Genomic DNA, 27612 nt, shown 5'->3' with positions numbered 1-27612 from the left:
GTTGGAGGGGTAAACGTGAGGGGTTTTACATTTCTCTAGAAGCTCCCAGATTGAGGCCTTTGTTTGCTTATTATGAGAAGGTGCTTGGTTAGAGTTTTCAAAGGAGGTTATAACCTTTGAAGGAGCTCTTCGTAGCCTGAGAAGTTATTTTATTTCTACTTAAAGAATCAGGTCTTTATAGTCTTACTTAGTTATTATGTGTTCATCCGTAAACATTTTCAACTCTAGAATTTGTGCTCAAGAAGTATAAGTGGCAATAATATCAAATACCACTTTAAATGGTGTTTTGCCCCAAAGAAGAGATAAATGTTGGAATTGCTGTAATATTTCAGATCACATCATTAATGAAATCACTGCATTTATACTGAGTGGTAACAATCATTGTTGCATATTTTTCCAATTACTTGAGAACCTTCTGTGTTTGGTTGCTGGAATGTTGCCATGGTCACGTTCTGTGCTGGGTATGGAGTGGTGCACTGTGGAATCAGTGGCAACCCAGGACACCCAGGCTTGGAATTAGGCTATCAGAGAAGTCTGCATTGTGTTGAAGCCACACTTGACATGGACCAGAAGGTTCTGAAGAAACTAGTGGAATCCATCAGTAATACTGTCAAGAGCTGTAAGTACTGACCAAATATCCAGCACTGCCTGAACATATTCAATCAAATAGAAACGTTGGTAGACATACTAGTTGGACCTTAACAAGTGCTTTGTAACCCCCCAGAAGTAGAGTTGCTCTATTTTCTATCTAGTATTTTGGCCATTTAAAAAAAATAGTTAGCAAGTGAATGATTATCCCTGCACTTACTCTGAAAATATTTTAATCATCAGATGTCCTAAAATATACTGCATACGTGGGAAGACTAGCATGAGAATTTACATGACATCATAAATGCTAAAGGATTATCAGCCAACCAAGTACTGATTTTATTAATGGTCTGAAATTTAACCAGAGATTCCAAAGTATAAAGGTGTACTTTGGCAACTTCCCTGAGTTCTCTGGCACAAAAGCCATAGAGGCAGATGATTGCTGTACTTCACAGTGTTGATAGAGATACATAAGATAGTTCAAATGTTGAAGAAAGATGGTGCTTTTGCACATGGCAAGTGTTTATTAAAGCTAAGCTAACTTAACAGATTTTTTTAGGAATCCTTGCCCTGCCAGACCTTAAAAAGTAATCCTGTGAATATTTGTTTCTCAAGCCCGGCCACAAGCAATCCTGACTGATAATTCTAAGAATTTGTTTTTATACTTTAAGGAAATTACTTTTATTTCAGCCGGCTTTACAGCCTCATTATTGGGTGCTTCCATTTTCCATTGTGTGACCTTGGCAGGATAGTCACCACCTTGTCTGAGAATCTCATTGTGGACATAATTCAGTTTTTTCTTTTCTCAGTTGGATTTTAAATGATCTAAGCTCATCAAGCACTTCTGGGCCCTGTTTTCCCATCGTGCTGTTATACTACCCTTTAAAATCCATCTGGCAGATTTAGCCAATATTGAATATAGTAAGAAATGCCTGCTGTCATGTGCTACTTTCTTAACAGCCTGAGTTTTATAACATTCAAAAGGAAATTTTGCATGCTTGAAAAATCTGACTCCTCTCCCCATCCTAATGAAATTATTTTTAGCAGTGTCTGCTACCCATATGTGTGTTTAATACCGTTATTTGTTATTTGAAAGCAGTTTCTGAAATAGTCTGTAGATATGAGTATGTAATACTTGATGAGACCCATATCCCTTATAGTCTTCTACAAAGAAGATAACTTATAGCTGTTTGAAAAAAGGAATAAGTTGCATTCCTTTCTTTTTCCAAAGTTTTTGACACTTAACTGATTTTTAAGTTATTGTTGAAAGTTCAGGCCCTAAATACTGAAACATAGCTATTGACCAGTATAGCCAGATTACTAGATTTCTAACAGCTGATGTTTATTGAGCTCTTCGTTGGCAAGACAGTGCAAAATGGTTTATGTTCATCATCTTTATTCTCAGAACAAACCCAGTGAGGTAGGGGATGTTATCCATGTTTTCAGGTGAGGAAACCTCATCTTAGATTGTTTGTGTAAAGCTAACAGTGGACTTTTCTTGTTGAGGCCAAGCTAGTCTGATGCAGAGTCTGCACTCTGTTTATTTTTCAAATTAATCCTACTGATCAGCATTATAGTCCCTCATGGTCTTTCTGTACAGTGTTTTCCCATAGTAAGGGGACTATTAAAATTTGTTCAAATCAGTTTAGTTCTTGAGTCCTTCTAGTTGAGACCAGGATAGACACTGGTCCTCTCATGACTAGAATTTGGTTGTTAATGGGTAGGAGAGGGAAGGACTAGAAAGCTAGTGCTGCCTTGACCTTCTCAAGAAGGGACTGTCTTTATTTCTCTTGGTGTACAAAGTTCTAATAATTGCTCTATGTGGCAGAAAGTTGAAGTGATTTTTCCTGGGCTTTGCTTTAGAGCTTCTTGTTAGTCCCTCATGTGCCACATGGCCTCTTTCAGTCCAAGCCACTACCATTGCATACTCTCCTCTCAGATCCTCAGCCGGTTTATCCTCAGTCCAGTAGCTACATTTGACTATTCAAATGTAAATTAAAATTAGGTAGAACTTAAAATCCAGTTTTGGTCACACAAACCATTTTTCAGGGCTTAGCAGCCACATGTGGGTTGTGGCTACCAAATTAGCACAGACAGAGAATATTTCCATCATCTCGGAAAGTTCTGTTAGACAATGCTGCTCTGGAGTCATGCAAATAAATCTATTTCCTTTTCCAAATAATAGCCCTAATCTGGTGGGAGAGGCAGATAATTACCTCAGGGTGTAGTGCATGGCTTCATGGTGTGTGTAACCTATGTGTTCTCATAGGGCCCCATGCTTAGTTTAATGCTCTGCTAACACTGACTTAAAATTAATTTTTTAAATAAGAGGCCTGCATTTTGATTTTGCATTGGGCCCACAAATTCTGTAGTTGACACTGGCCACGTACCTCTTATTTGTAGTATGGTAGGAGTATTTCCACCATCAGAATCACCTAAAGGTTTATACTGAAGATGTAGATCCCGGAGTACCACCCTTAGTATAGTACAAAAAAATCTCTGGAAGTGGGGCCAGGCGTCCAGATTGTTAGCTCTGTGTGTTCTTAGACACTGAAGTTTGAGGGTCCTGATCAGAATTGTCTTTTCCACTTGAAACTTCAGTTCTGTCAGCCAAATATCAGTCCCGGTTTGATTGATGGTGAGTTGGGAATTGACCCAGTCTTTTCCACACAGATTGTCATTTTTATACTTAGGTACATTAATGAACTTTTTAAAAGATAAGCGAAGAACTTTAAAATTATTCCTAGTAATTTCATGTGGTTTGATTCAACTGATCATTTTGGCATCTCAAGGTTACTCTGGAGCTTGACTCTCATCCAGCGTATTCCTTAACTTCTCCAGTTTACAAGTGATTGCTTATCATTTATTTAGCAAACATGTATGAGAGCCTTCCACTGTACTAGGCACTACTGGTTACTGAATAGATATTAACATAAGAATAAGATTTTGCTAAAATCCCAAGTGTTTTGTGAACTGCATTTCTCTGATCCATTCTTATCAAGTAGAGGAAATAGTTAAATGTAGTATGATTTGACCTTGTGAATTCATGAGCCTGTCTTTTCTGAGCACTCATGAGTTTTTAATACAACTGATCATCTCCTTTAGGACTCAGCCCAGGAGCACCTAAGGGCCCATTAGTCCAGTATTTGGCTTTTTCTGTATTTGTGAGACCTAACATGGGCCACGATGTGTGCATACGTAGGTTAGTGTACGTACATATTTCCTAGCTATGTCTACTAAACAGGCTTAGAAATATTAGCACCCCAATAGTGATTAGCATACCCAGTGACTAGACCTTGGTTTCTAAATACCAAACTAATAAAAGAACCAGATTTCCTTGAAAAAATAGCTGAACAGAGCATAAAGGAAAAACCTACACTACTCCTGCTTTAACACTACTACCATACTCACAGTTCTCCAACTATGTGGGGGTTTCTCCCAGCAAACAGTTCTCTGTGACATTAGCTGGGTGTCCCTACAATTTAACTCAATTCTGACACTACCTGGAGAGTGTCAGATTCTACCGGTTAAGAGTTCAGTCCTACAAGACTGCTTCTCACCAGATGCCAATCACAAGTCCAGGTTGTTACCTGTGCTTCTGACCAACTGGCTATCAATCCGAGGTTCATACGACCCCCTCCTTGTGTTCAGTTAGTTTGCTGGAGCAGCTTACGGAACTCAGGAAAGCAGTTTACTCTCTAGATTACCAATTTATTGTAAAAGGATATAATTGGGAATAGCCAGATGGAAGAGATGCATAGGGCAAGGTATGTGGTAAGGGGTGTAGTTTCCAGGCTCTCTCCAGGCACCTTTGTGTGGTCACCAACACAGAAGCTCCCCGAACCCCATTCTTTGGGGATTTTTATGGAGGCTTTATCACATAGGCATGATAGATCATTAACTCAATTTCCAGCCCCCCTCTGGAGAAGGGGTGGGGGCAGGACTAAAAGTTCCAAGCTTTTGAACATAGCTTGGTTTTTCTGGTGACCAGCTCCCGTCCAGGAACAACCAGCAGTCACCTCATTAGAACAAAAGACATTGCTATCAACAAGGAAATGGCTAAGGGATTTAGGAGCTCTGTGCCAGGAACCAAGGGCCTAGACCTATTTTTTTTTTCCTGTTATCTCACGCAGGGATGATACAAGATGAGCCTGGCAAGTAGTGCCAGAAAGCAAGGGAGTGTTGCAAAAGCAAAAGGATGAGGGTATGTGAAAGAGGAGTCAACTTGAAAACTCCCAATGGCCAAAGCTGAAACAATTTGGGCAGCAAAATTAGTAGCACAGTATTGGTCTAAAATAAATATATGTGACTGCATACTGAAAGAATTGAATAAGTGGAAAAGAGACAAATCTTCCTTAGAATAAATTAATAGTATAAATACTTTCCTAAGAAGTGGAGCTTACTTCCCTTTACCTTGAGAGACTGGCTTCTAAAGACTAGATGATGGAAAGGGAAAGTAGTATCAATAGATTCAGTGGAGAAACCTGTAGACTCACTTAACCGAGTGATCGAGGTTATCAGCAGTGATAGGTCATGTTATTGATAATACCGTGTATCTCCTGATACATGACAAGAACAGCACTTGTAGTATTATTCCCCAAAACACAGTCTAATCAGGAAAACGTTAGGCAAACCTAAATTGAACTTACGCAAAGTAAAAAATGTCAAGGTCATAAAGAGGATTAAGACTGAAAACTCACAGGTTGGTGGAGACATGACAACCAAATGGATCCTGGATAGGATCCTAGAACAAAAAAAAAGGACATTAGTGGAAAAACTGGTAAAATCTGTAATTTAGTTAATGATAATGTGCCAACGTTAGTGTTTTAGTTTTTTTTTGTTTTGTTTTTATTTATTTTATTTATTTTTGGCTGTGTTGGGTCTTCGTTGCTGCGCGCGGGCTTTCTCTAGTTGCGGCAAGCGGGGGCTACTCTTCCTTGCAGCGTGCACGGGCTTCTCACTGCGGTGGCTTCTCTTGTTGCAGAGCACTGGCTCTGGGCACGCGGGCTTCAGTAGTTGTGGCAGGAGGGCTCAGTAGTTGCAGCTCACGGGCTCTAGAGCGCAGGCTCAGTAGCTGTGGTGCATGGGCTTAGTTGCTCCGCGGCATGTGGGATCTTCCTGGACCAGGGCTCGAGCCCATGTCCCCTGCATTGGCAGACGGATTCTTAACCACTGCGCCACCAGGGAAGCCCAGTGTTTTAGTTTTGACAAATGCACCATGGTTATGTTGTTAACATAAGGTGTTAACAGGGAGAAACAGCGAAGAGCCCTACTATTGCATCTCTTACGTAAATTAAAATTATTCCAAGCTAAAAAGTTTAATAAATAACACGGGCCAATCTAACATATCAACACCATTCTCATTACCCACAATTTCTCAAGTATCATTTACAGTGGTTCCTTGACCACATGTGTAAGGTCTTTAGATATAATGAAATGTGAGTTGTATGGATAAAACTCAGAAAAATTTACTAGCTTCTGCAGATTGTGTATAAAATCCTTGATTGTTTTGTTTGATGACTTGTCGGTATTTAACCCAGAGCAGCTGCTGACTGAAACCTCGCTTTCTTCGGGGATCCATTTTCACAATGCTGTTGCACTCAGATGTTGATTCTCCATCAGAGTTGAGCAGGGCTAGTTTCAGGAAAGCATTAATATACTATGCACTCCATACAGTGCGTCCACACCTGAGGTTCTTTTTTCTTCATATTCCATAAAAGAAAAAAAAACACTTTCCAAGTTTTTGTCCTCAGAGCACCCCCTTCTATGACCAAGTCTTGAAATTTCCACCATACTCTTGGTTAAAATGGTCAAAAATCAATTTGACCATTTATTTCCACCATACTCTTGGTTAAAATGGTCAAAAATCCTCCTAGTTTCAAGTGAAGGAGACACAAACCCCATCTTTCTAAAGGAGGGGTATCAAAAGTCTATCGTAAGAAGAGCATATGAGATGGGATAGATGTTAAAATCGTCTTTGGGAAAATACAACCTGTCACATCTGGATTCACCATTTGTAAGGTAGTTTCAAGAATCTACTGCCAAAGTGATCTTCCTTAAATGCAAATCTGATCCTGTTAACTTGCCAGCCAAAATTTTTCAGTAAGCCCCTCGTAAAGTCAAACAATTCTGCCACCTGGCCACACCAAACTTTGTGGCTCTCCGAACATGCCTCCCTGCCTTCAAGCTGCCTCCTCTAGCAAATGCTTACTCCTTTGATGGCTTTAGCTCAAGTGACATCTCTTCCTGGAGCCCCTTCTTAATCTCTTATCGCCTCCCCCCTGTTGATGATGCCTTTCTTTGGGTCACTACCAAACACCATCAAGCCTAGTGTTTGTGATACTTCATTGCACTTTTATCTCTTGACCAAAGTGTAATAACTTTGAGGGCAGGAACCATGGTGTATTCATTGCCTGGTTCATGGCAGGCCCTTAATAAATGCTTATTCGATGGATAAAAATTACCTTTATGTCAAATTTGGAGCTATGTGTGAAGCCTGCGAACCTAATTCAGTTCATAAAATAATATTACGAGGTACCTTTGTAATCGCTTATTCTATAGATTTATCAACCATTACCCTAAGAGTCAAGTCATTCTCTGACCATATTAGAAACCCTAATGTAAACTGCATATTTGCTAGGGGTTCTCATTGGTTTCGGATGGGTAACTTGAAATCATCTCAAAGAAAAAAATCTAAAAATATGTCTTTGCCCCCACCTCCCCCCGCCAAAAAAAAAAGGGAGGGAGGAAAAGGAAGAGAAAAAATAGTAATAATAACCAGCTTTCCCTCCTAACTCTTTTAGTTCTCTCGAATAATCTTTAATTCATAGAATCAGACTTGTAGAACCTGAAGGAATCTCAGAGATCATCTAGGATAATACCCAAATTTTATAGGTGAGGACTTGAGGCATAAACAAGCTGAATTGTCCTAAGTCAGCTATATAGGATAAGAAATGGAAGTGGAACCCAGATACTTAAGTCTAGCCAAGCTACGAAGCCTAATCCCTTTGTTTTCTGTCCTGACAGTGCATTAGAATCACTGTGTGCTGCTTAAGCAGCATCTCGGGCTCCCTACCTGCTTTCTGACTTCATTTCCACCTCCCTAGCCAAAGCCCTGTCACTCCAAGCCTGACTTCTATGCTTCCAGTTTTCTCCTTCAATACAACTTCACCAGATGTGTTTCTTAAACCACTCCTCAGCCCTTAGAGCATAGAAGAATCAGCTGAGCTCTTGTTTCAAAGCTAACCCCTAGGCCCACTGTTAGCAATTCTGATTTAGGAGGTCTGGGGCAAGGCCTGATAATCTGCATATTTAACAAGTATTTAACAAGCCATGCGGGGGGATGATTTTGACGCAGAGGGTCCAAAGATGACACCATGAGAAACCCTGCTCCAGTAAAATAAATGTTAATCCTCTGACTAGGTATTCAAGGCCCTCTACCATCAGCCTGTCCTCTTCAATCTTGCTTTTCACTTCTTCCCAACTTGCTGTGCTCCCAATAAAAAGTGTTCTACCTCAACCCCAATTCTTCCTCTTTCCTTTACTCATGTAATTCCTCTTCCTGGAAGTCTCCACTTCTTTACCACCTTCAATACATTCCTTCCTGTATAAATACTATACATTCTTCAAGGCCCATTTCGAAGTCTACTCCCATGAAAAAAGCACAACTCTTCTTTCCCATACTGATTCCTCTTCATATGTCTATAGTGGTGAGTGTTATACCACATAATTTATTATTTATATACTGTCTTATGAGAGTTCTAAGTAAAGCCTGTCTTGATTGTGTGAGCTCTTAAGTAGCAAGTCCATGTCATACTTTTTTTTTTTTTTTTTTTTTTGGCTGCGTTGGGTCTTCATTGCTGCGCAGGCTTTCTCTAGCTGTGGTGAGCAGGGGCTACTCCGTTGCGGTGCGCGGGCTTCTCATTGCAGTGGCTTCTCTTGTTGCGGAGCACGAGCTCTAGGTGCACGGGCTTCAGTAGTTGTGGCACACGGGCTCAGTAGTTGTGGCGCACGGCTTAGTTGCTCCGCGGCATGTGGGATCTTTCCAGAGCAGGGATCGAACACGTGTCCCCTGCATTGGCAGGCGGATTCTTAACCACTGCACCACCAAGGAAGTCCCTGTCACACTTTTTTAAATCACTAGAGCATCTAGAATCATAGGAACAAAATAGCTGCTTAGTAAAATATATTTAATTGGGTTGGAGAACTCAGTGGTTAAATCTAAGTTGTATCCATTTGTATTTTCATTTTACAGTAAAAAAAAGTGAAGTAGAGTGTCTCATAAGAATTTTTCACAGCTTGGTGGAAAGAGCTGTTGTAAGACTTGATAACACTGGACTAGATCATAACACATTTCGAGCCATCCTGCACAGCATATTTGGAATGACTGATGATATGCTAATGAATAGGGGTAAGAAGTCATGGAGACTGAAATGGGCCAAGCTGAGATGACAAATATGTATATATTTATTTATATATATATGTTAATACATGGCAAGTTTTCACCAAAGACTTTGCATTTTTCAATACCAGAATTAGACGATTCTGGTAGTGCTACCAATTTAAAACAGTAAATTTGATTTGATTGTGAGGATGGTTTTTAATATAAACTCACTCAGAATTTCATACTTCATAGCTATACCATTTTGAGAAAGAACCAGTAATGACCTAAATAAGCTAGCAGTATTGATTTTTTTTAAAAGATAAGCTTGTGGTTTCAATTGTCTTTGGAGTCATATGCTGTGTAGACATGTAAATTATTTACTTCTTCAGCACAAAAAAAATGAGAATTACTCATTATATTGAAAAAAATCAATGAAACAATTTTATTTTCAGAATAGGAAATTTAATGTGATCCGGTCAGTTTCACTAACATATTTTTAGTGTTCAACTTGATATGTCTTGATGTATGTATACACCATTGAAACCATAACCATAATGAAAATAATTAATATATCTGTCACCCCCAAAAGAGTCAATAATATTTTATAGGATAATTCTAAGATTTCACTGGTAATTTAAAAAATAATGTGTTATTTTGGTAATTTATCTTTAGGTATTATACAGATTCTTTAGAACAGGATTTTGCCACTCTTTAGAATAAAAATTATCACATTGATTATCCCTACTGTTGGTCTTTTTTTGCTGATAGTAACTGTACAAAACATCACAAGTGAAGCTCATAATTGACCATGGAGGAGAATGGCTTCTTTCTATAAAAATCTGTTGGAAATACATTTCCAGTAATTTTGACTCTTTCAAGAAAGATTGTGTCAAAAACTTTTTTCCCCCTCATTTTGGGAGGAAAGATTTTTTTAATCTCTTAATAATACTCTTGAATTATAAAATAGCTATAAATTACAATACACTTACACGTTCTTTTTCCTTCAGTATTTTTTGCATTTGAGAAAGACATAACTACATAAATGTGAAAGAGTGTGTTAAAGGATTATCAGTGTTTTTTCGAGGGACTTTTGAAGAAAAGCTGAAGTGTAAGATTTCTATGTTATTATTAACTTAGTAATATATATTGTCAATTTTGTATTAGTTAATCCTTATATTTATTTATTTTGGCTGTGTTGGGTCTTCGTTGCTGCTTGTGGGCTTTCTCTAGTTGTGCTGAGCGGGGGCCACTCTTCACTGTTGGACACGGGTTTCTCATTGCGGTGGTCTCTCTTTGTTGCGGGGCACGGGCTCTAGGCACTTGGGCTTCAGTTGTGACACACAGGCTCAGTAGTTGTGGCTGGTGGGCTCTAGAGCACAGGCTCAGTAATTGTGGCGCACGGACTTAGTTGCTCCGCGGCATGTGGGATCCTCCTGGACCAGGGCTCGAACCCGTGTCCCCTGCATTGGCAGTCGGACCCTCAACCACTGCACCACTAGCGAAGTTCCTAAATATTTTTTTAATATAAATTCATTGTTCTCTATATCGCCCTTGCAAAAATAGTTCATGAGAGTTAAAAAAACAAAAACAAAACACAGATGAAATGGGTGTCCTATTTTATAGGAGAGTCCCTAGATCCGGAGTCTCCAAACACTTCCTTCACTAGTTCTGTAATACCCCAGTGTCACCAGGATGGCTCTTCGGCTTAAGGCCCAGGCAAAGGACAGCAACTGAAGTTCAGGACATGTGCCAACTCTGATCAGCTGGCAAGGCTGAGGTTTCTGGGGCTGCCTCTGGGCTCAGCAGAAAATGGCCTTGAATATGGGGCAGCATATAGTTCACAGTGAGGCTATTCCTTGTCTTTCCATCAGAGAAAATGTGAGGGATTGACACAAAACACGATAAAACACACAACCCTCAGACACCAATACTCTAGTGTTAGACTAAAAAGAGAGGAAAGAAGGCTGAGACAGTGAAAGAGGAAAGAAGGCTGAGACAGTGAAAGCCCAGAGGAAGGAGAGTTATAAAGGGAGTTTCCTACAGAAAAGGACCAGGGATTCCAAAGACAAAGATCTCCCAGTTCACAATTTTGTAGGAACAGCTCTGGCCTCACCTCACCCTTACCATTGATGTGACGTATATTATCTGTGTTTTACACCTCCTGTGCCAGGATTTGGGGTGTGAAACCCTGGAAAGAGAATAGGAACAATTTTAAGTAGCAGTTTTCAAGGGAGCAAATTGCTTAAAGTGTCAAATTACTTAAGAAAAGAATGCAGAGTTCTGAGTATATAAGGAAATTTTTATCCCTTCTTGTTCTTCCACTTGAATTTGGATTTGGGATGTTCAAAAGATCTCTAAATTAAACACACGTTTCAAAAATGATAGCAACATTTTAAAAACTCACCAACTTTATTTGACATTTATGACTTTTTTGTTTCTCTGTTTTGTGGGGGGGGTTCCTTTTTTTCTTTTCTTTTTTTTTTTTTTTTGCTTTTTTAAAAAATTGAAGTATAATTGGCATACATTACATAATTCTTTTTTTCTCCTTACAACATTATGTGCTTTTCTTCCCCTACTTTTCTCCAATCTAATTTTTCATGGGATAACACGTATATATAGTTGTCACTTAAGTTTCTTATAGTTGCAGTGTTCTTATACAGAAGTCTCACTGAGAAATGAAAAGTTAAGTTTCGTGGTTGTAAATTCTTGTGAAAGTGGTCGTGACATAATGCAGCTAGACATGATTGAATAGCATCACACTATCAAGAATTTTTTCCTCCTCTAATCCCACTTCCTAAAAATGTTTCATATACATTTCAAGATATGTTAATTTGGGGAAAATACTACTTCTAGTAGGGTTGTGTCACAAACTCATATATGCTATATATTGGAGAAATGCAACAAAAGACAGAATTAATCTGATGCTTTGGAATTTTATACCTGGTTTTTTTTCTCCCCCGCTTCGTCCCTTCCTATCTTTCTCCTGCTCTCTCTCCCTCCCTCCCTCCCTCCCTCCCTTCCTTCCTGTCCTAAAACATTTAACTAGATTACAAACTCCACAAGAACTCCTTCACTGTTATATTCCCAGGACCTGAGTAAGGTCATTTGTGGGATGAATGAGTGAACTGTAGTAGTGCTTACACAGTGCAATGGAAGTCATGGAAATCACTCTCTAGGGAGAGATGGATCATTTTGGATAGTGCAGATGGGTAGACCCCAAGGAGGTGACAGACTCACTACCCAAATATATTGAAAAATGTTCTTTGTCAATGATATAGTGAAGTGTACACACTAGTTTTTGCACTCTGTAAGAAGGACATTATAACATTAAGATACACACATATTTATATGTATATGTGTATATATATATATATGCACTATATATGTATGTGTAAATTCTTTCTTTTCATATCCCCAGGGGTATTTAATCTTGTGGAAAGATTTATAAAATTCCTCCACTATGTAGAATATAGGTTGTATAAATTGTTTTTGTCCTTCTTTAATTACATATTGAAATAACTAAGGAGAAGACTAATGACATTTTAACTGTTCTTATCCAAGTCTTTAAATTTCGTATGCTTTAAAAAGTCTGTTTTGAAGCTTACTGTTTCAATGGTGATGGTTACATTTCTCGAGAGAAAACGTTTGACATGTTGAACAGTCTACACTAACAGTCACCTGAAGAAGATACTGATGAAGGAATAAACGAGTTGGTGGATATAACACTGAAGAAAATGGTAAGAATAAAAAAAACTGTAATTCATTATATCTAATCAAATGGATGTTAGATAAAGCTAAAGACGAAGAAATGATTTATTTCCCTACGTAATGAACGTAACCATTATGAGGGCAGGAGTTTGTTCTCTGCTCTATCCATTGCCTAGAACAGTGCCTGGCTGATAGTGGCTACTTAAAAAATACTTATGGAATGCCTGGGTGATTAAATGAATCACTACATTAAATGAATGTTAATTTTATTATTTTAAAATATTTTACTATCAGTAAAACCTCATTATTTGGGAAGTGGGGTGACAGATTCAGTTCTTTTAAAATTGGATGCAAATGTAGTCTGTCTTCATGACTTTTGCTCTCTAATCCATCTAAACACTCATTATAAAGTAATAATAATAAAAATAGTTGTCCCTTATAAATTGCTTACTATATGCCAAGCCCATCACAGAACTTTAATATATGAACTCATTTTATCCTCAGAACAACTCTATGAAGTTGAAATCATTATCTCTACTTTGCAGATGAGAAAACTGAAGTGCAGATAGGTTTATACAAGGTCATGATAGAAAATGAGGTGCAGAATTCATCTTTCAATGAAACTAATAATACCTCTTTATTATGGACATAGTGCTTTCTCTCTTTTTCTTACTGTGACCCTAAACTGGATACCAGTGAAGGTTTATGACTCTAAGGTGGCCTGGGCCCAGCTCACCTCCATTACTTTGGAGCTCGGGAAAGTAACAGATGATGAGGTCTGCCGAGTCTCAGATTCAGCTAACACAGACTTCAGGATGTCCTCTTCCATTAGAAATACTCAAGAGCCATGGCTAAGGCTGAGGGTAGACTTCTTGAGAGACAGTATGCTTCCCACTACCACACCCACCCCCTTCTTTTTTTGAAAGAAAGTTATGGAGTGAATCTTTTTCTGAAAATTATTCAAACCTTTCTTTAAACTAGACTCTCAGCAACCCTGATTTAGTTACGCCCAGAAGTGAAAAAACAAGGACCCATTAAATCAAATCCAAATTGGATTAAGCGGTTAAAGGTATTCATAATCTACACACATGCTCCCTCCATGATTTAATCTTCCATAGTCCCTGTCATGAATACTCCATTCCAGGCTGGTCTGTCTTCTTCCTGACTTGCATTCCTGCTTACTGTCATAATCCATGTTGGGCCATTCGTCTGCATTTCCTCCTGACACCTCTCCACCTATCTAGATCCCAAACATCCCTAACGGCCTAACAGTAAGCTGCAAGCTTCTTCTCATGACCCTAGTCCATCTTGAATTGTTACTGTTCTCTCAGTGCCTTGCTCCTTATTAAGCAACTTCACTGTTATACTTTTTACATTATATCCTTATCTCAAGTAAGAGATCCTTTGAGAAACAAAGCTAAAAATCTTAAAAATCTTTGGCACTTATTTTATCACAAAAGTATTATAATGTATAATGGGCTTCCTCTAATTTTCTTATTTCCCCAATTAGGGTATAAGTCCGTTAGGGACAGAGTTTTTATATGTCTAAGGTAATTCAGGTATCTTAGCCTGCTTGGGCTGCTGTAACAAAATATAGACTGGCTGGCTTAAACAACTGGAATTTATTTCTCACAATTGTAGAAACTGGGATGTCCAAGATTAAGGTGCCAGCAGATTCACTTCCTCACTGAGGGCTCTCTTCCTGCCTTGCTGACAGCCACCTCCTCAATGTGGCCTCACATGGCAGAGAGAGGGAGCTTTGGTCTTTCTCTACTCACAAAGACACTAATAACATGACGGGGCCCTACCTTCATGACCTCATCTAAATCTAATTTACCTCCTGAAGTCCCCCACCTCCAAATATCATCATATTGCAGGGGTTAGAGCTTTTAAGACATGACCTTCGGAGGTGGGGAGAGACAAACATTCAGTTCATACCAGGTATGCCTATTAGACTAATAGGAACAAAGTAAGTGGCCTCCATAAATTAGTACCTTTTGATTTGTGTAAGCAGTGCCTACAGAAGTGTGAACTTACAGTTTGACTTGGTAAAATCTTTTATTCTAGACAGTTATTTTCCATGCAAAATTAAAAACTACTCTATCATTTATCAAGAAATTATCTCCTCTCTAGGATTATGACAGCAATGGCAAGATATCTTTTGCAGACTTTGAAAAAGCAGTGAAAGAAGATAAACTTTTGTTGGAAGTGTTTGGACCATGTTTACCAGAAGCAAAGGTACAGTGCCAGCAGCCAGACTGGTTGAGGGAAAATTTCAAAGGATCAGAAAAGAAATACTTGCTAGACACTTACCTCTGTAGGACTTCAACACACTACTGAAGTTCGGGCAACCATGAAGATCTCAGCCCCATCCTAACATTTGGGACCCAAGACAGTAGTGACTAATTATATTCAAGACCTTTTTTGAGCTTGTAACCACCTTAGCCATACACAATTCCTAATTTCCTGTAAATGTTTTCCCCCAAAAAACCCGAGGTATATTGGCTTGCTTAAGGGATAGAACAGTAAATACAGAGTGGATTCAGCAAGTACCCACCATAAACTGCTAGGAGGAAACTTGATCTCTTTCTCTTGTTTGTTGTCAAACAATGAGAATAAATTAAGCTTTTAAAATTTTGGACACGTATAGTACTTTATAGTATTTTATTTGTGCTCATGAAGGATTTTCGAGTATGAATATGACAAAGGTTTTCTAAGCCAGAAGAGTCAGCCTGATAATTAATTTCACTAATTAACATTTCCTTTTTTTTTTTTTTTTGGCGGTACGCAGGCCTCTCACTACTGTGGCCTCTCCCATTGCGGAGCGCAGGCTCAGCGGCCATGGCTCACAGGCCCAGCTGCTCCGCGGCATGTGGGATCTTCCCGGACCAGGGCACGAACCCGCGTCCCCTGCATCAGCAGGCGGACTCTTAACCACTGTGCCACCAGGGAAGCCAACATTTCCTTTCTTAATTCTTCCTTTGACCAACTGTGCTTTGCAAACATGATATAGGAAGAAACTTTTTATTCTCTGCAGTAATTTAGATGGTGATTTTGTGGATGAATTTGCATACTGTTAAGCTATCCTTAGCTATGTCAGCTCATCTAACTTGTCCCGTTGTCGTTTATTCTCACATTTTAATTTTGTCTGGGAACCTGATGGGTGAAAGAGTTCAGAATAATGGACTGGATTGGAGTAATTACTTAGGTTCAGATGGAACACCAATGGTTCTTCAGCTGCTCCCCAAGTGTTCATCTGTAAGCCAGTTATCTAGAGCCTTACTATTCGAAGTGTAGTCTGTGTACCAGCCGCAATGGTATCACCTAGGAACTTGTGAGAAATGCAGAATCTCGGACCCCACCTCAAACCAGCTGAATCAGAGGTTTTGTTTTTGTTTTAAGTGCTTGACACAAGAAAGGTTTATTTTTTCTCATTGTGGTCAAATTTTGTGTATGCTGGCAGGGACAAGGAGGGCTGGCCTTCACACAGTCACAGATCAGGAATCCACTCAAGAACACAGAACCCACTTAGCAGCTCCTCCCTTTAGGGCTATCAGAGAAATTTTTTTTTTAATTGAAGTATAGTTGATTTACAATGTTGTGCTAATTTCTGCTGTATTGTGGTAAAATACACCTATCATAACATTTACCTTCTTAACCAATTTTATGTGTACAGTTCAGTAGTGTTAAGTACATTCATGCTATTGTGCAACCAATCTCGAGAACTCTTCTCATCTTGCACAACTGAAACTCTATACCCATTAAACAACTCCCAATTTCAGCCACCCACCAGCCTCTGCCACCACCATCAGAGTCTGCATTTTAATAAGACAAAAGGTGGAGATTCACAGCACCTTAAAATCTGAGAAGCCTGATCCAGAGAGAAACTTGCTTTTTCCAACTCTATGCTGAGGTGACTAATGTACTTTTTAAACTGAGAGTGCAGCAAAAAGTATAGTTGACCCTTGAACAACACGGGTTTGAACTGTGAGGGTCCACTTGTATGTGGATTTCTTTTTCAATAAATACATACTACAGTACTGCATAATCCATGGTTGGTTGAATCTGAGGATACAAAACAGCACATATGGAGGGCAGACTGTAAAGTTATATGTGGATTTTTGACTGTGTGGAGGGTCAGCAACCCTAACCCCGTGTTGTTCAAAGGTCAACTATATATCTAATTAATTACCTCACAAGGAGGTAGAGCCAGAGAGACACCTTGCCTGCAGCTTCTTTTAATACCATCCACAACTAAGTGCCTTCTTAGCAAGTTTGAATCAGTAAGTCATAAATGAAGGTGGAACTTCCTAACCTTTATATTCAAATTCAATCCATTAGGCAAGAGGCCCTTAGGACAGGGAGAAAAACAGACACCATTTTGTATGGGCCTCCTTAGGTTATTGTTATCAGTTAAAAAAAAAAAAAAAAAAGGAAACAGCCTGGACATACTTGGATTTCCAATTATGTGATGCACTGCCAGGAAAAAAAAAATGTGGATGTGCTAAAAGTAGTGGTAATAAAAGTCTAGCATTTACAAATACTGATTTGTTTCTGCCATAGATGAAGTAAATTACTCTTTGAAGTTAACTAAAGCATATAAGCTTCTAATTTTAGCTTTGTTCTAATAGTTTAACTTTTTTGCTTTATAGAATTGTCTTGATTTTGAAGCCCTGGCATTCCAACACATCCTGACTTCTAGTTTTTGAATGTGAATTACTCAAAATTATTAAATTCAGAAACAGATCCTGGTTGCCTGTATTTACATTATAAAGTTTCTATATTTGCTTCAATTAATTTACATATAGTGATTGCAGTGTGAGAGGTAGTAAGAATGATTTCTGTAATATTAAGTATGGATCAAAATAACATCTATGATAAGTAATGATAAACTAATTAATTAATTTGTTTGTTAAGTTAACCAACAACCTTAGATTTGGGGGCACATATTGTGAATCAGCCATTCACAACCCTCTTTTCTCTTGCTTCCTCAACCACAGAAGTTGGAAACCCAAACATTCAACATTCTAGACTCCTCTATAAGGAACAGCCACGGGCCCAGTTCTAGCCAATAAGATGTAACCAAAGTCACTGGGTGGAACTTCTGGAAAAGTTTTAGTTTTTTTAAGGGACATAATTGGCTGGCATGTATTTTGTCCATGATAAACTAGTTTTAAAAGATGAAACTATATGAGACAAGTAGGTTGAATGAAATTACAAAGAGGAGTGCATTAAAAAAAAATACCAGCAGTAAAATCTCTTTAAGAATTAAAATGACAGCCTAAAAATAAAAAATAAATAGGCCTTTAAAAATATTAGTTTACTGCAGACAATTTATATTCTTCTTCTTTGTTTTAAAGGATGATTTCCACGCACACCTTCCAGCTTGTCCTCTGGAGGCTTCGGCACAGATGAAATTACCTAGGTTAAAAAAAGAGAACCACCAACACTATAATTTTTATAGTACAAGAGTAATAAACCATTAGAATAGGTAGGATATACATCCAGTAGTTTAATCTTTGCCATAACTGCCATTTAAGGCAGTTAGCCCAAGTTCAAGGTGCAACCTACGATCTAGGCACAGAGCAAAGTTTTCTGTCCAAACATTGATGGGAGTAAAATTTCTAAAGCCATTTAACAAGAAAGAAATTTTGAGGGGAGAAAAGTAAACATATGCTCTACTTTAACATTCCTTTATAGATCTGTTATTTTATGATGAAGTCACTTGTAATTTTATAAATACAGATAGATACCCTGGTTATGCATAACTTGAAACACTTATAATATTTGATATATTTACAGACATTGAGGCTCCAGTGGGGATGGGGGATGAAAAATTTAAAGAAATAAGCAGAAAATGCTAGAATCCTCAATTTCTTAGGGAAAAATGAAATCAAATACATCAGAACAACATAGACAGTATAAGTTAAAGCACAGTAAGACAGTCTTCACTTAAAATGGAAAATTATTAGAAACTGTAGTAAACTGTATTTAGTGTTTCTCCTTTTTGTTGTTCTACTATTTCTATATCTAGGATTTGGACCTAACTCTTTTTTTCTGGAAAATACAGTCAGCTCTAAGATAGCTATGTATCTGTATCTATGTCTCAGTTTAGTTGTATCTGAAGGAAGGGTGCCAGTACAAGCAAAAAAATGTTTAAAGAGGCTTAAGCATAAAAACTGTGTCCATGGATTTTTATTATTATAAAACAATTCCTCATCCTCAACTGGATAATTTTGAGGTTAAAAAAGGGTACATAAAGAATCTACCTTAGCCTCTCTTAATTACATTGTAAAATATATGTACAACTATGTGAAAAGCACTTTCTGAACCTGAGTTCAAGTATAAGAGAATGGTCTTTCTCCAGCAGATTATGATTTCTGAAAGGCTTGCCCCACGATAAGGTATTTTTCAAACGCTAACTCAAATGTTAACTTTCTTTTATTTGTGCTTAGAAAATGGAAAATGGTTATGTAAATAACATTAAAAAACTGCTACCTAAGTAGAACAATCTAGCTCTAAACTATTTAAGAAATTTAAAATTAAAATTCAGACCTTAAGGGCTAATCTTTAGAAATCTCACCTTCTTTTATGGCTATCTGTATCAAAGAAGCAAAATAAGCATTTGAATTTTATGTAATTTTGAACTTGAGAAATAAATTGTAATAATTTTCCCTCAATGCAGTAGTTCTCTATGTTGGCTCATATTAGAACTATCTGGAGAGCTTTTAAAAAAGGGAGGGCCTGGGCTCCATTCTCACAGATTGATCTAACTGGCTAAAACTACTGCTTTTATATTTTCTACTTAGAGTGATATAAAATGTTTAAAGCAAGGATTAAAGATATCAAAGCAAATACATATCTGTGAGTCAAATTCAGTTACTGTACTTCAATAGAGAATTGTAGGAAACACATCTAAAAAGTAAAAATGAAAAAAAACAAGAATGATAATACTGTAGTTCCCAGAAATAAGTCTCCATTCAGTTGCTAGTCCTGTAACCAAATCGTCTCTTAAAACGTTTTTTTTTTTTTTTTTAATGATCTTACCTCTTTAAGTTTACTCCGAATTAAATTCGCTGTTGTATTCAACGAGTCATCATGCATGTCTACTTTAGGAATGTCTGGTAACTGAGGGCCAATCATAACCTCATTACTACTTGTGCTTGCTTCAAGAAGAGTTCCATGTTTACAATCATCTTCTCTTCTTCTTTTCCGCTCCTGCAGTTGTGTTGTCCTAGGCATAAATCTGTCAACTGCCTCTGAATGAGTAATAGCCTTCTGTGCGCCAGGGAAAGCCAATGAATTTTTCAAAGTTTTCATCTGCATTTTTTGCAGAGAGTCATAGTGGTTACAATGCTCCAGTGTTTCATCATGGTTTCTACCATCCTGAGAGGAGTTTGGTGCTCTGTCCACATGTTCTCCTGATGAACATGTACATTTGGGGGAGAAACAGCACAAAGGCAACTCACAGGAATAAGGAAGACAAAGATCTGAGTTCCCAGTAGATGTGTTCAAAGAGGCTGCAGGAAATCCAGAGGTCTTCGAATAGAAGTCCTGTCTAAAATCTTTTGTATCTTTATGCTTCTTTGTCATGTAATGATCTTTATATTAGAATTTAAAAGGTGAGAGAAAGGGAAACAGAAATGGTTCATTTATTGTTTTCATCATTCAGAAACATGTACTTTTAAAAAGAAACATCACTTTAAGATGTTAATGAACACTACCCTAAAAAATTTACTTCTTGAGTAGGGAATACATTCACATGGTTTATAAAAAGGATATCTGTCCAGTATGTCTTACCTTTCTTCCTCCCACTTACCCCTCTTTTTCTCCTGTAATACCCATTTCTCTGAACCTTTCTGCTTTCCAGTTAACTCTAAATCTTGCAGAGTTTTTCCATGTCATTACATAGAAAACTTTATGGCTTCAAAGTATTTTACTGTATGAATGTATCATGCTGCTTAGTTTGTATTTGTAGCTTTTAAAGGAGACAATACGCTGGGTCCATATTTTATCATTTCTTTGGTCACACATACAGGTTTTCCTGAAGCTAGTTATTCACACAGGTTAAAGTTCAGCATCTACAACTGACCAGAGACTCCCAACAGCTCTCGCCAAAATTTTAGGTAAGTTTTACACTTTATTTCTCTCTTCACACTGCCACATGCCCCTTACTCAATCAGCCATAAACTCATCATATTTGATAGCTGTATGGACACTGTCTTTGTCTTTTAACCAAAGGGTGGAAATTTGGTAATTTGAGCCTCTGGAACTATTCAGATTTCAGACCACACACATTATCTTAGTCCAATTCTGACTGTTCTAGTTCTACAGTCCATGTGCCAGATCCTATGACTCCATTCGGTGCACTGGGAATTTGTGTCTAGGGCAACTTGGATGGGCATATTGGGCATTTGGCCAGCTGGTGTTCATCAAAAGTGGAACTTATCCACTTTTTGCAGCTGTAACTGGCCTGCACATCAGAGGTGTTACTCACTGCCTTTTGGTCAAAGCCTTAATTCCTCAGCATGGACACAGGCTTTTCAGGCTTTACTTCCTGTCTCCTTTTCTCTTATCTCTCACTGAAGCTGTGTTGTGGTTATCACGTACTACTCACTGTTCCTTAAAATGCATGATGCTCATTTATTCCTCTGGCCCATCTTTCCGTCTCCTCCTCTCCCCTTCCAAGTAATGTCTACTTACCCTTCAGAACTCAGCCACCTCTCTCATCCTTAGGAAGCCTTCCATGAAACAACACCTCTCCCTTCCCAGCCCAGATTACACAGCATTCTGTAAAGAACCCTGTAGTCTACAGATATTGAAAATTGTGATCCTTTACTTGTCTGTTTTCTCACTAGACTGGGAACTCCATGATGATAAACGTAGCAAAATATCTGACACATGGGAGGTGTTGTTTAGTAATAGGCTTTCCATACCTTTATTTTTAGTAGTTCTTGCTACATAAGCATTCCTCTCTTGTAATTTTTTTCTGGTTTCTTCAACTGTCTCAAATTCTGGAGCATAGCACACATGAAGCAATCCACCAAAGAAACTTTGTTCATCCATTTTTCTCTTGGCTATCCTAAACAGAAATACATATCATGGTTTACTAATCTAGATTTACTTAGGATGAAAGCTTAACTAGTATACAATACACTGATCTAAAGAGCAAAGTCCAGCTTTTGCTGTGTATATATATTCTATAGCTTGGGAATTAAGATGCTCTGCTTGTGGATGGTATTGACCCTACTGATCCACTGCATACTCTCTTAGAGCCTTTCCTCCCCTCTCCCAAGAGTCTTAATAGGTTTTAACTAAGTCATCCATACAAGCGAGATTCCCTTTAACCAATATAGGGTCCAGCTTGTTGGTCTGAGGTACACAATCTGTGGTCATGAAATAGAGGTTTTTCTCTGTGTTAAGTTAAATGGCGCTTGAGAGTTAGCTCATACCTAATTTAGCCTTTTCAGCACAATGTTTTCCTATAATGGAATTCATATGTAAGAAATTAGTTAAAAATATTGTTATTGTAAACCTTCAATAATGGAGGAAATATTGAATATGTAACAAATAGTGAGAAAATAAGAGGATGGTATTCATTCAACAAATACTTATTAAACATCTATGATGGGCTTCCCTGGTGGTGCAGTGGTTGAGAATCTGCCTGCCAATGCAGGGGACGAGGGTTTGAGTCCTGGTCTGGGAGGATCCCACATGCCGCGGAGCAACTGGGCCCGTGAACCACAACTACTGAGGCTGCGCGTCTGGAGCCTGTGCTCCGCAACAAGAGAGGCCTCGACAGTGAGACGCCCGCGCACCGCGATGAAGAGTGGCCCCCGCTTGCCACAACTAGAGAAAGCCCTCGCACAGAAACTAAGACCCAACACAGCAAAAATAAATTAATTAATTAATAAACTCCTACCCCCAACATCTTAAAAACAAAACAAAACAAAACAAAAAAAACATCTATGACTGGCCAGGAATTACTACAATAATTAAGTACTTCTATGCCCAGGGAAAATGATAAGAAATATTCATTGAGATTTTACCACGTACCGCAGTGTCCTAAGTGCTTAAATGCTTCACTTGAATTAACACTTTACAACAATCTTATGATGAAACTAAGGCCTGGAGAGATTTATAACTTGGCCATGCCCACATTGGTTTGTGGAGCTAGGATTCAAATCCAGATGTCACACTGCATGGTCTACTGTCCTAGGTGGTGTGGGAGATGTAAAAACTCCTTAGAATGAATGCACAATGAGAAAATATGCTTCCCTCACCATAAGGAGCTGGCAAGTTGGTTAGAGCAGTGAGACTATACATAAGAGCAACTGGACAACACTACATGACCCTGTGTACCCAAGTGTTATTTGTAGCACAGAAAAGAAAATAAGAATTTTAATAGCCACGGAAGGATGGGTTTTGGAGTGTATTAATGACAAGAATAGGAATCAACATAAAAAGAGATAAGGCATTTCACATTTCAGCCTTATTGGAGCAGAGAGTTTATGTTATATATAGAAGGATAGAAGAGATGGGGTCAATTCATATAGGTGCATAACAACAGCTCAACAGCTAATCTTTTTTTAAGATTTTTTTGATGTGAACCATTTTAAAAGTCTTTATTGACTTTGTTACAATATTGCTTCTGTTTTATGTTTTGGTTTTTTGGCTGCGAGGCACGTGGGATCTTAGCTCCCCGACCAGGGATCGAACCCGCACCCCCTGCACTGGAAGGCGAAGTCTTAATCGCTGGACAGCCAGGGAAGTCCCTCAACGGCTAATGTTTATTGCATTCTGAACAGAAGGCATTTGCTAATCCCTTTACGTGAATTATCTCATTTCATCCTCACACAACTTCAATAAGTAGATCCTTTTACCATATGGATTTTACAGAATACGAAAACAGGTTTAATGGGGTTGAATAACTTGTCCAAGGTCACAATGTAAGCAGTGGAACCTGAAAACTTAACCCAAACCCAATCTTTAATCTACCACACTACACGACAGAAAATTGTTAAGTATGGGAATGATTTATGGACAGAGTTTTGGTAACGCTAACACTTAAAAAAACTGGAGAAAAATAATAACGGCCATGTTAGGTTATTGGGTAATTCAGGAATGAATGAGAGAGGACAAAATGATACCAATGGGAATGGAGAAAATGAGACACTGCTTAACTTGCATATTACCTTGCACTTTGTAAATTAAGAAATTTAATAAGGTAAACTTCTGTAAAGTCTTCTGCTGGGTATTCGTCCAGAGCATTATACTGTTCAATTGCACCATACAGAGCAAATCGCTCAACTAATTCCTTCATCGCTCCCACTGCAGGAACTCCTTGTATTAATAAGTACCGAGATTCCAAATTGACTGTATATACCTAAAAGAAATGCAGACACATTAAATGTATTTCACAAATAAGCCTAAGACAAATCTGCTCCTATTAAAAAAAATTGAAAACAAGAACTATTCTGTTCAGAGAGTCTGCAAAAAATAAAGAATCAAAAATTTGCCCCTCTCTCTGCATAAAGAATTCACCCTACGTGTGAAGGCCTCTAGCTAAAGTACCTAATAGACTACCTTCAATCGACACGTTTTCCAGAAGTTGGCTCGGTAGATACGACAGGAAAGAGTTAACACAGTCATTGAGCCTTACCGTGTGACAAGGACTAGTGTAAACGCGGATGATACAATGACTAAAACACAGCCCTGTTTTCGCGGAGCTGAGGTTCTGTTGGCTAAAGAGGTCGCAAGAATATCTGGTACCTGAGTACCAGAGTTCCTCACACTCATCTCCAGTGAATGGATGTGACCGCAGCCTTTCAAGATTTTATTTACGTAGGCTAGGCATGTGAAGCTAGAGCTCACATAAAGCTACTGAGGACAGCGAATGAAACCAAAATCACTTTACCTTGACAGCGCGAGGCCGTCGCCCCTCCCGATACTTGGCCCGCGAGTCGCACACAGCCTTTTGGACGTGGTGGTCGAATACGCCCCCAAGCTCCCCGCCACTCGACGCCATCTTGCTGGTTTGGGCCCTCGCAGAGACGACAACATCCGCTTCCTTGCCCTCTTGTGTATCCAATAAGAGAGAGGGCTGGGTCAAGGCGTGCCGAGATTGGCTGAAGAATCGACAGCGTCAGCCATCGTTTCCTGTGAGCGAGAATTCGGTGAACGAGGTGCCGCCCCCCTGCGGCGCGGCGGAGAGGCCCGGAGAGCCGGAGCAGGCTCGCACGCCCCTCCCGCTACAGACGCTCGGCAGGGCTATGGGCGGGACTAGGGGCGGGGCCGATCGATCTTCTCCGGCTTCGACGTCCTCGGCCTGCCGGGTTAGCCGGGGTCGGCTAGGGTGAGTGGCCGCGGGAACAGCGCTTGCGGATGATGTGGGGCGGCGGTCGCCTGGCGGGTGCTGGGGGTGACGGGGCGGTCGTGACCGTAGCCTTCACCAACGCTCGCGACTGCTTCCTCCATTTGCCGCGGCGCCTCGTGGCCCAGCTGCATCTGCTGCAGGTAACGCGCCTGACCCGGACGGGATTCCCGGCCCCGAGTCGAGGCACCTGGCGGGCCGTCTGCGGTCGGCCGGGACCCAGGTCTGTTAGGGACGCAGCGGCCGCTCAGGCCTCTCCCGGCGGCGGGACGCGGGCTGCTTTGCCCGGGCCGCGGACCGGTTCAGAGGCCAGACTGTGGGCCGGTCTGGGCGGTCTTTGCAACCATACCACGTCTAGTGCAGCCCCGGGCCTTTCAGTTAACTTGCCGCATTCCAGGTCTTTTACTCGGTGAAACTGGGCTTCCAAACATCCTGATATTCTGCGACTGCGTTCAGCTATTCTTCACTCCAGGTTGGAAAAGCTTTTGAGAAGTCGGGTTTGTCTTTTTGGGTTTTGTTTTGTTTCATTTTTAAAGAGTGTTTTTCCTACCAATGATTTCCAGGTGCCTGCACGGCTGTGGCCCGGGCCTCCAGAAGGAGGGGCAGCCTTGGTTTGTGGAGCCCCTGTAGGTTAACAGAGACTGAGCTCTGTGTCCCACGAGCGGGATAGGTTAATAAGATGGAGGTTCTTCCAGCGTCTCCGTTACTCGGAACACCTCTGAGGTGTGCTGGGAATGTGCAGTGAGATTATGCATATTTGGACGTATGTAGTTAGGATTACTTGAACGTCTGCTTTCAGTTGCCGTCTGAACATTGTGATTGTGGTAGTTCATAGCTCTAACCACATCCCTACTTTCATTATTTTAAAATAGAGGCACCTGGCCTACGAGTTTGAGTGTGCTTCTGGGGGCAAAAGGATAGAATATTCGAAATCTTTGAAAATCCTGGATGCCTAGTACCCCACTACTGGCTAATCCTTGCAGGAAATATTTAAGAGTTTGCAATAATTTCAAATATCCCACCTTTCCATTTTAATAACTACTTTTCTAGATTATATTTGCCCCGTCTTTCAAAGCACGTTAATTTCAACAGATCCTGCTATTATTTGTTTTACCATAAAGTAGGTAGTCTCTTGGCCCTAATGAGCTCCCTTCATGGCAGGAGATGAGTTAGTTATGTCACCAGATCCCAGGTAGATCCTGCCTGCCCTGTGCTCTCAGTCAGCTTTGATGGAAATTGCCCACAGTGCCTTCAAATCTCCACCTAATGAGTTTATAGGAAACACTCCCCACCTAATGAGTTTATAGGATTGCTTCCTTACAGTAGCTCTAAAATGTGGATGCTGTGTTGCATTCATCACTATTTAAGAATTTAGTGGTCTTGATCTATTTTTAAAATTTTTAGCCTTCAATAAGTATTCATAGGCATTAATTCGTAGATATATTTTTGAAACTTAAATCCCTTTAGCTTTGGAACAAACTGTTGTTTCGGTTCAGCCTGTATCTGCAGAATAGGCCAACTTTTCTCCCCAATTAGAAAAGTAATACATGTTTTATAGGAAATTTGGAAAGCATGGAAAATTATAAACAAGAAAATAAAGTTACCCATAATCCCCAAACCTAAAGATAACTAATGTTAACAGTTTGAATCAAACCTTCTAGTTTTGTTTCTAATCTCTATTTTTAACAGAAATGGAGTCCTACACACACCCTTATATGTAGTTTTGTATCCTGATATTTTCCCTTAGAGTTATTATAAGTGTTTTATTTTGTTAAAAGGTAATTGTCACTTTTAGTGGCTAATTAGTACTCTGTCATAAGTTTGATATAATTTAATTGTTCACTGTGATGGAATGTTTATATTGTATTCCATTTTTAGACATTAAAAGTGATACTGTAATTATATTTTAATAAAAGTTAAAAATAACATATCTTTGTTGTATAATATATAATAAAACATTGTTTTATTTTCTGGTTATTTAGGATAGGCTCCCAGAAGTATTGAGTTAGAGGGCATAGATAATTGTTAAAGTAGAAAGTCATGAGTCGGGAGTTAATAGGTTGAATTATTTTACTTCAGCTGAAGCATTGAATACATAATACAGATAATACTGTAATGGGTAAAGAGTCAGAGTGATGATTTTCTGGCCTGTGTCAGGTTTACCTTTTTTTCTTTCAGTTTTGAGATATAATTGGTATACAGCCCTGTGTAAGTTTAAAGTGTACGCATAATGATTTGACTTACATGCATCATGAAATGATGAGCACAATGTTTAGTGAACATCCATCATCTCATATAGATAAAAAATTATAGAAGTAGAAAAAAATGTTTTCCTTGTGATGAGAACTCAGTGTTTACTCTCAACAAGTTTCATATATATTAATGCAACAGTGTTAATTGTATTTATCATGTTGCAAAAGGCTTTAAAAATACCGATGTTCTGGTTCTTCCTCAGTCCTACTGAATCAGAGCCTTGGGGAGTGGGCTTCAGGCATCTGTAGTTTTAGAAATATCTTAAGGCTACTTGGATGCACAAAAAGTTGAGACCCGTTGTTCTAGA

At 39.1% G+C, this 27612-nt stretch overlaps 2 protein-coding genes and 1 pseudogene across 6 annotated transcripts in view; 2 read left to right on the top strand and 1 right to left on the bottom strand.

Annotated features, from left to right (window-relative positions):
- The first annotated feature begins 561 nt into the window (after positions 1-561).
- LOC115853928 (calaxin-like) lies at positions 562-15019 on the top strand (annotated as a pseudogene).
- RBM48 (RNA binding motif protein 48) lies at positions 13377-24763 on the bottom strand. 3 transcript variants are annotated; one of them, XM_030857280.3, is made up of 5 exons: positions 24597-24763; positions 23875-24065; positions 21616-21761; positions 19725-20280; positions 13380-18097 (listed from the first exon to the last, which is right to left on the bottom strand). In XM_030857280.3, the coding sequence occupies exons 1-5, from the start codon at positions 24705-24707 to the stop codon at positions 18034-18036; spliced, it is 1068 nt and encodes a 355-aa protein (XP_030713140.2). In that variant the 5' UTR covers positions 24708-24763; the 3' UTR covers positions 13380-18033. The 3 variants fall into 3 exon arrangements, with proteins under 3 accessions (XP_030713137.2, XP_030713140.2, XP_030713136.2); XM_030857276.3 differs by having other exon boundaries at positions 13381-18100; positions 19727-20280; positions 24597-24758; XM_030857277.3 differs by lacking the exon at positions 24597-24763 and having other exon boundaries at positions 13377-18100; positions 19727-20280; positions 21616-21756; positions 23875-23961.
- A 278-nt stretch (positions 24764-25041) lies between these two features.
- PEX1 (peroxisomal biogenesis factor 1) overlaps positions 25042-27612 on the top strand; it is a 79585-nt gene continuing 77014 nt past the window's right edge. For all 3 annotated transcript variants that reach the window (XM_030857274.2, XM_060304591.1, XM_030857275.2), the window contains exon 1: positions 25042-25195. In XM_030857274.2, the coding sequence (XP_030713134.1) occupies positions 25064-25195 (132 nt within the window). In that variant the 5' untranslated portion in view covers positions 25042-25063. The remainder of the gene's footprint in view (positions 25196-27612) is intronic.

Source organism: Globicephala melas, chromosome 9 (genome assembly GCF_963455315.2).
Source record: "Globicephala melas chromosome 9, mGloMel1.2, whole genome shotgun sequence".
In the NCBI taxonomy this organism is placed as follows: domain Eukaryota; kingdom Metazoa; phylum Chordata; class Mammalia; order Artiodactyla; family Delphinidae; genus Globicephala; species Globicephala melas.
This window is presented reverse-complemented; position numbering and strand designations above follow the sequence as displayed.

Excerpts from the sequence above, each read along its gene's own strand:
- RBM48 (XM_030857276.3), bottom strand. The coding sequence starts at position 24,707 with ATGGCGTCGAGTGGCGGGGAGCTTGGGGGCGTATTCGACCACCACGTC. Across the intron at positions 20,281-21,615 it reads AAGAACTACTAAAAATAAAG|ATCATTACATGACAAAGAAG; the intron begins GTATGGAAAGCC and ends TCTAATATAAAG. Across the intron at positions 18,101-19,726 it reads TTCGGAGTAAACTTAAAGAG|GTAATTTCATCTGTGCCGAA; the intron begins GTAAGATCATTA and ends TTTTTAACCTAG.